Raw genomic sequence first — 13170 nt, 5'->3', positions numbered from 1 at the left:
TATTTAAACTTTAAATTTTGTTATATATTTAATACGTTTAATAATAGCTTTTATTTTGTTGATGGTTACTTTTATTTTGACAGATGGCAGTATTTAGTTATGACTTTTATTTTGACATCTGTGATTGGTTAGTAAGCTTCTGCTGTGGTTGCAGACTTGCAGCCCATTATCCAGCCTGCTGCAGAAGCGGCACTTTACGAACGGCACGCCGGTGAAACTACAGCCCGGTTCACTCACATCCCATCATAGTTTGGACTTTCAGAACCAAATGTAAGATAAAAGCATTGATTTGATCTGTGACACAGAAACACAGAAAAACTGTACTTTAATGGTAGATTTGCTCACTTAGGACGATACTTGCCTTTTAATGTCGTGATTTAAATGTTCGACAGTTAAAAAGACAACGGTTAGCTAAGTTATTACAAGAGCATCAACCGTTTATGAATAATCGATTAATAATTCTGACAGATTAGTTTACAACTTTTACCTTAAAGCAGAGCGTTCAATTGGCATCATACAAAATTCACTAAAGACAAATTTTAAAACAAATAACGTTAACGTTACCCCATTTTTATTCCATTTGTAATGTGCTCGATTCAGACCTGAAACTCATAACGTTAGATGGATATAAATATACAGCCACACATTGAAGTGACATTAAGTAGGAAGTAAAGATGATGTAGATGGGCTAAAGGGTGTGAAAGTATGTTTAAGGAAATGAGCCTGAACTCTTAACTCAACCTCTTTTTCTAGCAACTTCAGCGGAAAAGTGTCTCCATCAGCTTTAAATAATTGGTTTTGTCTGAGCCATGGCTGTGAACGTGTTCTCGACATCAGTGACGAGTGAAAACCTCAGCCGCCATGACATGCTCACATGGATAAACGAGTCTTTACAGATGAGCCATGCCAAGATCGAGCAACTGTGCTCAGGTCAGTGACCAGCTGTCTGGCTCCTTCACTTTTTACTCCCAACTTGAGCATCATTAAAGTACTGACGGGGTCTCTGAGATAAACATAAAGCCTAGTTTGTATTTTAACCATAACGATTGTATAGAATTAGTGGGATGTCATAGAATGACATGACTGTTATTTGCATACTAAGTGTGTCTGTCAATATCTGGGTCACATTACTGAGGGAATGAACAAAGGTAGTACTGTGGAGGGGGGGATGAGTTTTTTTCTTTGTTTTTTTTCTAGGTTGGGACCTGCATGACTTTTAATATTTATTTTAAAATATTTTACATTATGTTTTTATTTTATACTGTGTATGTATTATTTGCTGACTGTCTTACTAATGTGTTTTAAGGTGCTGCTTACTGTCAATTCATGGACATGTTGTTCCCATCGTGTATTCCACTAAAGAAAGTGAAATTCCAGGCCAAACTTGAGCATGAATACATCCACAACTTCAAACTTATTCAAGCCAGTTTCAAAAAGATGGGTGTTAGCAAAGTATGTCAACCAGTCACATTTATTAGCACACAAATCGTGTTTTCCGTTTTGTTACACAAAATGTGTAATGTGTAACACATTTTTTGCTTGTTATTTTGACATCTTTCATCTCTGTAGATTATTCCTGTTGACAAGCTTATAAAGGGCAAGTTCCAGGACAACTTTGAGTTTGTGCAGTGGTTTAAGAAGTTCTTTGACGCAAACTATGATGGGAAGGAATATGATCCGGTGGCCGCTCGACAGGGACAAGAAATGGCTGGCAATCCGAGTCCAGCAGCAGCAGCCACGGCTAACAAGCCAAGGAAGCCTAGCTCAGGTAAGGAGCGAGAACAAACAGGTAGTTCTAGATGCCATTGCAGCCTTTTTAGGCATATCCTCAAGGGGAAAATAGCATGCATAAATCACCTACTAATATTAAATGGATACTTATCATTTTTAATGAACAATTATCATCATAAATCTTTTTGGGTTCATATAGTCCTCTTCGAAGTTATGTGGGACTAGTGTTATTGTCGGAAGCTAGCTGTCCTAATGATAACAGGTGCATGGCAGCTGCAGCTGTTATGGATTATGACCCCAGAATATGTGGGTGTGACTAAGTCATGCACCAGTGGGCCAGTTGTACATGCTTTAGCTGTTTTTACATGTGCGAGAATGGCTGGAGCCTTACGTTGCCTGTGCATGGATTTTCCTGTTTACTTCAGACACAGGCATCACACCTGCAGTCAAGCCAATGGCCCCTGTTGGTAAGATGTTGAAAAATACCAGTTAGTTTAGTTAAAGCACATTGCCTGTTCACCTATCTACTAGGCTAATTCACTTCTGGGTATTTTCTCATTCACATTATGGTGATTATGGTACATTTCGAAGTATTGCACATTTCAAAACAACAGTCTTGCAGTTCTCTTTTGGGGTTACAGCACTTATTGGTGGGATATTTTATTACTGTTATTATTTCAGCTTTAATGTTGTGGAAAAAAATTAAGCAAATTTGATGCTGGAATTAACCCTTATCCTTAAGGCAGTTTGACAAGTATGTATAACAAGGTGATGGATGTCCTGTTGATGTTCAGCTCCACAGCGTTCAGCCACAGCACCTAAATCTGCACCAAAGACGGCTCCAGCTGCAATGCGAGGAGGCGGTGGTGAGGAAGAGAAAGGAGCGCTTACTCAGATGGTAAGACTTTACAAGAAACAATAAATAAAAGCTTTAGCATTATATTTTCACTTTGTTCAGATGCTAATCATTTTATAATTTCAGATAAATGACCTGAAGGCCACCATTGCTGACATGGAAAAAGAAAGGGATTTCTACTTTGGCAAACTGAGGAACATTGAGCTCATCTGCCAAGAGAAAGAGGGTGAGGGTGATCCTACACTGCAAAAGATTGTGGATATTCTCTATGCCACAGACGTAAGTGGATATCACTGTTTTTAAAAATAGTTTGAGACATAACTTTCATCAGCCCCACTCAGTTCTTTTAATTTTTTTTTTTCCCCATCTTTCAACAGGACGGTTTTGTAATTCCAGAGGACGAGGCGGCAGAACCGGAAGAGTTTTGACCAATCAGGGGTGACCGTTTAAAAAAAAAAAAATTACCCCGTTGGACTCTCAAATGCACATACTGGCCGATTTCTGCTGCACTTGCCTTTGGTCCATCATTTTGGACTTTGACTTTTGAATGTCTTTTTATTCAGAGAAGTTCTATACCTTGTGTTTTCAGTTTTTTTTTTATTGACTATCAAAACAAAATTATTTTTGTGAATGAAAAATAAAGTACTTATCAAAGGCTGTTTGTATAAAGCAGTCCACTGAGGTCTGACTTGCCAACGAGTAAACAAAACCAGGTATTGTATTCAAACTTGAGCAAGCCATTCTGTAGTTCCACCAGAGTAATTGGTATACTCCAGAACTTTTGCTGTTATCTAGTTTCTGATCTGTACATTTGACTGCTTGTTGACCATTTGTGAGTGAAGTTAACTTCCTCTAATAAGCGCTGAAGCAGGATGTGTGTCAACCTTTTGCATTTCCTTTTACAAGCACATGAGGAACCACTTAACAGTCATGAGAGGCTTTGGTTTTGAGTCAGGTGACATAACCCTCACTTAATCTTAACTGGCCAAAGCTGTTAAGCTGCAAGTACCACTATTATGCTAAATCTGACAAAGTTAGGCAGTTTCTTAAAGCATGCTTTATTTTACATTCATGTGTGCTGTGCATGTGCCATGTATTAAAGTCATAAACTGCAAAGCTAACAATTTTTTACTACGTTTGCATATAAGCAATATTGTAAACCAGTCCATATTTTATTATTAGGAAACAGTCATTTTTCCCATGGTTTTGACTTTCTGGGCATCTGAGAAACCGTGGGCTGATCATGACAAGGTTTGATCTCCAGCTTTTGGAGTCCAGGAACCTCCTCCCCAGCTTGAATCATGCGGTACACCTCTGGGAATGAGAGAGACTCCGCGATCGCTTCGGCTGCCCCCGACTCCCTCTCAGGAACCTCCACATCATTCTGCTTCTCCATCTCTTTATAAAGACTGCCACAGCTCTGTTTGCAACAATTCAAAGCCATTCATTACTCTGTTCACTTAACTCCTCTGTGATTTAGTGATCAAATGTAATGCTCTAAAATCACTGACGTACCTGTTATTAACGAAATCTTTTAAATTTCAGTAAATTGTTCATGCATACCAGTTTTTACCTTCAAGGTCACAAGAATAAGCCATTTAAACGCAGCGTTGCATTTTATTTAAAGTATTATTTATCACTTTGTTATCTATTAAATGTAAGTAATTGTTATTAATATAAAATGCTCAATTTTAATGCATCCTGCCTCAATGTTTACGAATTGCATCTCTCGTTTGACTTCCGGTCCGGATTTGTCTCCAGTAATGGATTTTAAAATAAAAGCCCCTCACTCAAACGCACTACAGGTCGCATCCCGATGAAACATTATATAGTAACTTTTCCCAGTTAGCGTTTTTTGGTTGCCAGCCACCTCCAGCATTTTTGGAAATGTAAACAAAATGTTCATGCCCGCCAGCAGTCTTTCTTGTAAGAATATCTGAGCATGCAATATATCAAAAGAAAGAACAGAGACTCTGCTTTTAAACAAACATTTTTGTGTGTGTGTGTTTTGATCCGGAGATTCTCCACTTTTTCAGTCGTTGCATTATAGCCTAGTAAAAAACGAAACATTTCCGTCAATGCACTTAAAGGGATAGCCTAGTTCACTCAAAAATGTAAATTCGGTTATAATTTACTCACCGTCAAGTTGTTCCAAACCTATAGGTTAAGAATTTGCTTCTGCTGAACAGAAAATATATTTTAAAGAATATGTGTAATGGTAACCAAACAGTTGATGGTCCCTATGACTTCCAGAGTATGTGGGACCATCAACTGTTCGGTTACCGACATTCAATAAAATATCTTTGGTGTTCATCAGAAGACAGAAATAACATGAGGGTGTGTAAATGACAGAATTTTCCTTTTAGGGTTATCCCTATAAAGCTAAGTTTTGGTTTGTTTCAGATTCCTCCTCCAACTCCAAAATGAGATTATGACTCAAACTGTCAACCTTTAAGTATACAATTCATGTTAGATTATTTTTTATCAAGTGGGCTATAATTCCTTAAAAAAAATCTTTTTTTTTTTTTTTTTTTTTTAAGAACTGTATTAAATGTTTATACATTTCCCATGTACTGTATTTCCTAACATAAATCATGCAATGTTGTCTGAGACTTGTGGGAAGATGGACTTGGCCCTCTACCTGCGCCCTACCTGATTTTGAGTCAATCATTAATAAGTGAGCTCAGAAAGACATCCCTTAGGCAATAAGAATCCACCTTGGTATAGATTTGGCATGAACTATTTATACACAATTGCCTATTTATCTAAATCTTTCACTATTTCTGTAGCACAGGGGTTTGCACCTAATTAACAAATAAGCGTTTGTTTACTTATTTGGATCCTGACATCTGAGGGCTCCCAATCGAAATTCTTGTGTTTCATAGGTCTTTCAGATTTCACTGAACAATGAGGAGGGTGGACAACTGCACGTTCATGGGAGGTGGGATCCCTTTGTCATCTGAGTTCTTTAAAGGTAAGAGGTTTAACTCAACATGATGATGAAAGTAGATGTATGAAACCAAGTTCTGCGGATTGCTGCTATAACCAGTGTTACAATGTTAAATGTAATTTTCCCTGGATAATGACAGGAATGACAATATGCTTCACATTGAATAAATGCTATACAATTTGTATATGCAGTAGAAATAAACCCAACACAGATGAAACTGCTCATCAGTCAACAATATTCGAGTCATCTATATAGCATTGTTCCCCCATTTTCCTTCTTCATTTTCACTTGTTTCCATTATTACCCTAAAAGCTGCCAAAAGTGTGCCTCTGCTCTGAGCTATGGAACTATGTCCATTTTAGACATATGAATGGGTACCAGGATGGGAAATTATATGTCTCTTTGAGTCTCAAAAATAAAGGTGTATTTTAAGAACTATTCACTGAAAGATTCTTTTGGGAACCCAAAATGGTTCTTCTGTGGCATTGCTTTGAAAATCTCCTATTGGAAGATTTATTTTTAAGAATGTGGTTTTGCTCGTTCTGCTCATAGTGATCAAGAACGATCTCTGGCTGTTCCTCCTTCCTGCTGTGTTTGCTGTGCTGCTGCTTGCTCTCTTCTTGGAGGAGATCGGCTTTTTTCTGCGTCATGTCCCCTCTCAGAGGCGCAGGAATCTCTGCCTGTGGATCCTGGGAATATATCCAGTAAAGAAGCACCTTCTCCCTCAATTAATTAATTTCCTTTAGTTACCTTTTGGTAACATTTTGTACTTTTGACAGGTCTTTGGGATGACGTCTATCGTTGCGCTGTATGTTCCACGCTCCTCATCTCTGTGCAATTTCATTGCATCTCTGTGAGTGACTTTTGACTAAACACTGTTGTTTTGTAATGTTTTGTGTGTTTTGTAATCAAATTGCACAATATCTGTATGGAATGTTTTTAAATTTCTTGGCAGATATCACTCCATTACACTCTTGAAGTTCATGGGTCTTATCAAAGACTTCTTCGGTGGAAAGACCCGCATGCTGGAGGCATTAGCAGGGGAACAGGTGTCTCCAAACCCCTTCCCCTGTTGCTGCTGCTGCTGTCTTCCTCTCTTTGACATCAACAAGTACTTAATCACACATACACCTGCATATCTTTAACTTACGTAATTTATAATAACCGGTCTTGTTTCATAATAATGGTGGAATCTTAACCTTTTTTTCCATTAGGACCAGTGTGGGGTGGATGATGGCCGCTGTTCTTCAGCTCTCTGTGGTCAGAACAATCCTGTTCTTCCTCACTCTTGTCCTTTGGACAAATGAACAATATGATTACGGTGATGTAAGTACAATACGCCATTGCTAATGTAATATTTATATGATAGGCCTGTTGAGAGAGAAGCTTTTATTTATCCGAGTTTAATTCATCTCTTCTTCAAGGTCACAACATTTTTCTTGAATATTCAGTCTCATTCATATGCTGCTTCCTTAAAAAGCGATACCTTATTTGGAGCACTGTTCAAAAGTTTGGAATCATTATGATTTTTTTTATGTTTTTGAAAGAATGCTTACCAAGGCTGCATTTATGTGATCAAAAATACAGCAAAACCCGTAATGTTGTGAAATTTTATAACCATTTAAAATAACTGTTTTCATATATTTTACATTTTTAATTTATTCCTGTGATGGCAAAGCTGAATTTTCAGCATCATTACTCCAATCTTCAGTGTCACATGATCCTTCAGAAATCTTCCTAATGCTGATTTGGTGCTCAAGAAACACTTCTTATTAGAGTTAGGGGTTAGAATTTGTTTCTTGTGACTTTGTAATCTTTTTCTCTTTCTCAGGTGAATTCGGTTAATCCCAACATGTATGTAAATGCAATCATTGCCATATCCACGTTTCTGTCCTTCTATGGCTACTTGCTGTTTTATAAAGCTTCAAAAAGGGCATTGCCTGGATACAGTCTTCGAGCCAAATTTATTTGCATCATTGTTGTCCTGGTCCTTTGTGGACTACAGAGTGGAATTCTGGAGACCATGGGTGCGCTGAATGTCATCCCCTGCACTCCTCCCTTCTCTGACGTGTTTCGTTCTCAGTGTATGAAACATAAAACATTTCCTTCGATTTTCCAAAAGTTTTGGGATCTGGAAACTGGAATAGATATGCTTTAATTTGTTACAATAATGATTTTCTCTCATTTTGTCTTTCTACCAGTAATCTACCACTATTCTGTAATTGTGGAGATGTTCTGCATCAGCCTCTTTGCACATCACACATTCCGAAAAGTTGAACCCTGTCATGGCGAGGGTGAAGAAATGGAGATTGATGTCATAAGAGTTCTCAATGAAAAGGCAATTCAGACAGAAGACGAGCTGCCAATCGCTGTGCAGCTCTCCTCTCAAGAGGACGAGCCATGCCATTCTAACCTCGGATACAACAGCGACAGTGAAGACAGCCTCTGTAAAATTGAACACGCACCACTGGACTGCTTCCCTTTTCCGTTACAGCACAGACTACAAACTGCAACAAACATGGAGAAAGTACATTTTACACCTCCTGAGGACTCCATGAATGTGGAGCTGCCGACAATTACTGTCAGTGCTGAAATTAACCATATTGACAGTGGTGATGTTACTGTTGTATAGAGAAAAATGTATAAATGTATAGTTTATTCCAGTTTTTATGTCTATGACTCCACTGGGGCCCAGGAAACTAAATGCCATTTGAATTGTAAACTCACCAGCATAGTAAGTTTTTTTTTATTTTATTTTTATCTCTAATAGTACCTGCAGTTTACTATTATTAGTACATTTAAATAAAATAAAAAATACACAATGTATTAGTGATTCCCAATAAATAAGGCTACATTTTTACATTTGATCCAGAAGCTGCCATAGGCGTGACGTCAATGCCCGGAAGACTAATTTTCCAGTGGTTCCCTCAAGATTTTCCTATGGGGTTTTATAAGGTTTTTATTATTATTATTATTTAAGAGTAAAATAAGGCCTGTAGTAAACATAACTTGACAATATTGGACGTTTTGGTCAACAATGTAAACACTTAACCCAAACGTTCTTATCTAGTCACTTTTAGTAGAAACGTGTTTTTAAAAATAAACATAACAGCTTCAAAATTTGCGTTTTTGATGTGGATGTGTAATGTACAGTAATCTTTAATGAAAACGAGGCTGTGAGGCATACTTGCAGTCTATACAATGGCGTGCACTGTATAAAGCAAAGCTGATCATTCATTTTCAAAACTAAAAACTTTCAGTAATTTTTTAATGGGGTTTTTGTCTACGTAAGTTTTTTAAAAAAAATATGTATCGTTAGCTGAACAATAGACATGTGCAGCCTCGTTTTCATTGCAAATATGGCGCTACGCTGAATAAGGTCTATTTCCTGTTCATTTCTATGAAAACAACTTCACGATTTGTTCATTAAAACAAGTGAAAATAACTTTCAGTAAGAAGTGAGATATTTTTCATGATTAGCCTATATTCTGTAAATAAGAAAAAAATAGTTTTCGCTTACAAATTGTGATTTTAAGTTGTTGACAGCTTAGACATAAATACATATAAACACATTGTGTCATGGTTTTGTGTCAACGGGATTGACCAATGAACATTAGGTTTTCTTCTCTCAGCTACAACTCGACCAATCATCAACGCGAATTCCATATTCACATTATTCGGTATTGGGAATCCAGCCTGTACTGAAGGGGAGGCGACTGAGGCGAGGTGGCGAGGTGAGGTGATTGATTCAGGCGCGAAAATGGCGCAATATTTGAAAGGTAGGATTTCTTTTGCTTTCTTCAAATAGTGACAATAGTGACGGACATTAGATGCACGTTTCCTATAAATAACAATGAATAAACGTGCGCAATGGCTAAACAAAAATATATATAAAATAGCAATGAATAATCACAAAATGCTGTCTTACTAGGGAACTTTTAAATATGCTATAGTTAATGACATGACTAGTGTACAGCAAAGCACTTGCTGTACACTAGTCATGTCATTAACTATAGCATATTTAAAAGTTCCCTAGTAAGACAGCATTTTGTGATTATTCATACATGACACATTTAGCATACATGACACTAACATGTGTGAAAGGTTGCAGTTGTTTCTTAAGGAATATACATTGAGCCCCTTACATATGATTTAAGATTGCAGGGTGTCTTGTAAACTTTCATGGGAGGACCTCCAGGCTCTATGCCGCAGAGAAAGACTAGTTTGCAAACAGCTGAGTGTGACAAAGAACAACTTTAATGACTATGAAGTGGAGTATCTGTGCAACTACAAAAAACACATGGTGAGTTATTAATTATGCATTGCATACAACTGTGATCTAGTCATTTGTGGCTCCAACTGTTTCTCCTTATCCATATTTTATATTTCCAATTTACATGATTCATGTCAGTCACCGTAACCTTTAAAAATATGCCTGTTCAGGGTCGAGAGTTCTTCCTGGTGAAGTGGAGGGGCTATGCAGAGTCAGAAAACACATGGGAGCCTCTCAAAAACCTTAAATGCCCAATACTCTTGCACCAGTTTCGAAAAGACATGAAGGCAGCTCTGCTTCAGGCCAATGACCCGCTCGATTCAACATCTTTGAACGCCCCCGTTGTGTCCTTCCTCCTCCAGAAGGCCAAGCAACGTATCAAGCTTAAAAAATGGGAAGACCTCATGAACCAGACCTGCAGGCACAAGGGCCGCATATTTGTTTGTAATGAGGTCGATCTGGACGGACCTCCTAAAAACTTCACCTACATTAATGACAATAAGTTAGGGAAAGGAGTGGATGTGAATAGAGTGACGGTGGGCTGTGAGTGTGATGACTGCATCTCTCAGCCGATCGACGGCTGCTGTCCAGGGCTGCTGAAGCATCGGAGAGCGTATAATGTCAGCAGGCAGGTGAAAGTGATGCCCGGGGTACCCATCTACGAGTGTAACTCCATGTGCCGATGTGGTCCTGACTGTGCTAACAGGGTTGTGCAGAGAGGTATTCAGTATGATCTGTGCATCTTCAAAACAACAAATGGCAGAGGGTGGGGAGTGCGGACGCTACAGAGGATTTACAAAAACAGCTTTGTTATGGAGTATCTCGGAGAGGTAAGCAAGTTAAAGGGATAGCTCATCCAAAAATGTCATTCCTGTTTGAACATGCAAAATATTATAATTCAAATTTTTACATTAAAGACGTTTTGAAGAATGTTTCAAATGTTTTTGTCTATACAGTTAAAGTCAGTGGTGTCCGAAACAACATTAGACCCCAGTTTTTGGGTGAATTATCCCTTTAAATTGGTTAATGTTGGTGAATCCTGTCAGTTGTGTATTGCATCAGATCATCACCACAGAGGAAGCAGAGAGGAGAGGAGTGGTTTACGATAAGCAAGGCGTCACCTACCTGTTTGATCTGGACTATGTGGAGGACGTCTACACCATCGATGCAGCTCATTATGGAAACGTCTCTCATTTTGTCAACCACAGCGTGAGCACTAACTAGCTGTACACATCATGTGGGCTGTCTATCAAGTGTAAGGGGATTTACAGTCAAAGACCCAGAACCAGAAATGATGAATGAAGACCTGGAGTCAGAATTATAATAAATTGAAGAAAAGTTTTACTGAATATAGTTTGCAGTTTCATCAGGCAGAAGTCAGCTTCAAGACTCACACAGGAGTTCGTAGGTCGCACCGCTTACAGTTACAAATATCACCGCAATTATACCCTTCACCAAGGTCGTTACGTCCTTGCTTCAGGTCGAATGATTCTGATTGGCTAAGAAATAGATAAACACACATTTTCCACACATATACAGATAGACTGAAGCATATCTCCATCGATTGTGCAGCTGAATTTAGATATGGTCGTGACCTTCCAGGTTTCAGATTTGGGTTGCTGGGCGCCAGCATGAAAAGAACATTTTTAATGATCACACTGGTAACTTCTATTACAAAGTAAAATCTCTCGAGCTTAGAGAAGTCATTCAACTCATTTGATATTAGGAGGAAAAATACTGATTAATACCTTGATTATAATAACTCATTACATCTATATTGAAGCAGCATTGGATTCCAGAATCCACCCCCTTCACAAGTAATTTGGAACAAATTCTGATATTTATTTATAGAAGGTATAATTTATTCTGAAGGATTATTAATTTTATGAAGGATACCTTATTTGTTCTGAAGGATCATGTGACTGTAGTAATGGCTGCTGAAAATCTGAAAGTTTTTTATTATTTTATTAATTAAATTAAAATTATTATATATGATGTTTACCCAGTACATTTAGCATTATAGACCTCTTTTAAGAGAATAAACATTTTAAAGGTGTTGTGAAAACCATTAACGCAGTGAGTTGCCAAGTCTGGGCAATGTTTCTAAACGTTAATGTGTTAATTTTTCGCAGTGTGTTGCCAAGTTAACTATAACAGTAACTTCACAAAGCATGCAATTAATAAATCTTTACCATTGTTTTTCCAGTGCGATCCAAACTTGCTGGTGTATAATGTTTTTGTTGAGAACTTAGATGAACGACTTCCCAGAATTGCATTGTTTGCTAAACGAGGGATCAGAGCAGGAGAAGAGCTCACCTTTGACTACAAGATGACCAGTAGGATTTTTATTTTTCATTTGGCCTTTTATAACATTTTTGGGGGCGGGTCTGTTAATATGATAATGTGGGAAAAAATATATCTTATATAACTTTGTAAATACCTAATGTATACTTCTCATTTTTGCTGCAGTTGATCCAGTAGATGCAGAGAGTAAAAAAATGGACACAGACTTAAGTCGGGCTGGAACTGAAGGATCACCCATCAAGCGGATCCATTTGGAGTGCAAGTGTGGAGTGAAGAACTGCCGAAAATATCTATTTTAATCCAGCTCACACAAAAGCACGGATACAATGACAGGCATCAATATATGTCAAGATTTTTAACACATTTCATGAAATTTATTTTTGTGTACGTTTATTTACTTATTTTATTTGTGTATATGTACTTCAAATAGATTTTAACTTCATGCATTTGTTAGTGACCATTGTGATGTATGATGGCTTTTATTAATTCAAATAATTTAAATTGTTTCAATCCATTTTCAGGACTGTTTTAATAAAATTATTTTTTTATCCACAATGAATATGCATGTTTTTATGTTCTTTTGTTCAGTTAATAAAAATATTACTTTTGATACTGAGTATTTATTCTGTCTTCAAGAATACTGTATGTTGATTACCTATACATATATATATATATATATATATATATATATATATATATATATATATATAAACATATGTTTATATATATACATAAACATATGTTTATATATATACATACTATATTTGCCACCAGATGGTGCTATTGTATTCATAACACATTTGGTTCAATGCTTTGCAAAATTTACAGATGAAAAGGCAACAAGGGAGATGTACACACAATACAAATCTTTAAAAAAATTACTACGTTTGTGAATAAAGAAAACAAGCTCACCTTGTGACAGTGGCAAATGTTTAGAATTAGGTGAAAGATATGTATTTTGTTAGTTATTGAAGGATTTTGTGCATCATTATTCCACATTTAAAACATTGAAACACAAGGCTGTTTTACTGAACATATGTAATCCAGATAAAATAG

At 37.2% G+C, this 13170-nt stretch overlaps 3 protein-coding genes across 3 annotated transcripts; all 3 read left to right on the top strand.

Moving 5' to 3' along the window:
- The first annotated feature begins 120 nt into the window (after nucleotides 1–120).
- mapre1a (microtubule-associated protein, RP/EB family, member 1a) lies at nucleotides 121–3245 on the top strand. The gene is made up of 7 exons (XM_084138500.1): nucleotides 121–270; nucleotides 754–930; nucleotides 1307–1452; nucleotides 1570–1768; nucleotides 2526–2629; nucleotides 2714–2866; nucleotides 2965–3245. The coding sequence occupies exons 2-7, from the start codon at nucleotides 810–812 to the stop codon at nucleotides 3013–3015; spliced, it is 774 nt and encodes a 257-aa protein (XP_083994626.1). The 5' UTR covers nucleotides 121–270; nucleotides 754–809; the 3' UTR covers nucleotides 3016–3245.
- A 2035-nt stretch (nucleotides 3246–5280) lies between these two features.
- On the top strand, nucleotides 5281–8476 carry LOC311066056 (organic solute transporter subunit alpha). Its single transcript, XM_084087027.1, has 7 exons — nucleotides 5281–5561; nucleotides 6090–6241; nucleotides 6317–6390; nucleotides 6493–6648; nucleotides 6752–6863; nucleotides 7369–7621; nucleotides 7739–8476. Exons 1-7 carry the CDS (start codon nucleotides 5495–5497, stop codon nucleotides 8167–8169), a joined length of 1245 nt encoding a protein of 414 aa, XP_083943153.1. The 5' UTR covers nucleotides 5281–5494; the 3' UTR covers nucleotides 8170–8476.
- Nucleotides 8477–9197: 721 nt separating this feature from the next.
- suv39h1a (SUV39H1 histone lysine methyltransferase a) lies at nucleotides 9198–12723 on the top strand. Its single transcript, XM_084087015.1, has 6 exons — nucleotides 9198–9316; nucleotides 9695–9840; nucleotides 9981–10640; nucleotides 10873–11019; nucleotides 12017–12146; nucleotides 12280–12723. The coding sequence occupies exons 1-6, from the start codon at nucleotides 9298–9300 to the stop codon at nucleotides 12411–12413; spliced, it is 1236 nt and encodes a 411-aa protein (XP_083943141.1). The 5' UTR covers nucleotides 9198–9297; the 3' UTR covers nucleotides 12414–12723.
- Nucleotides 12724–13170: the final 447 nt, after the last annotated feature.

Source organism: Abramis brama, assembly GCF_963993115.1.
Source record: "Abramis brama genome assembly, chromosome: 16".
Taxonomy (NCBI): domain Eukaryota; kingdom Metazoa; phylum Chordata; class Actinopteri; order Cypriniformes; family Leuciscidae; genus Abramis; species Abramis brama.
The sequence above is the reverse complement of the archived record's forward strand: the minus strand, read 5'-3'. Positions and strand labels throughout refer to the sequence as shown.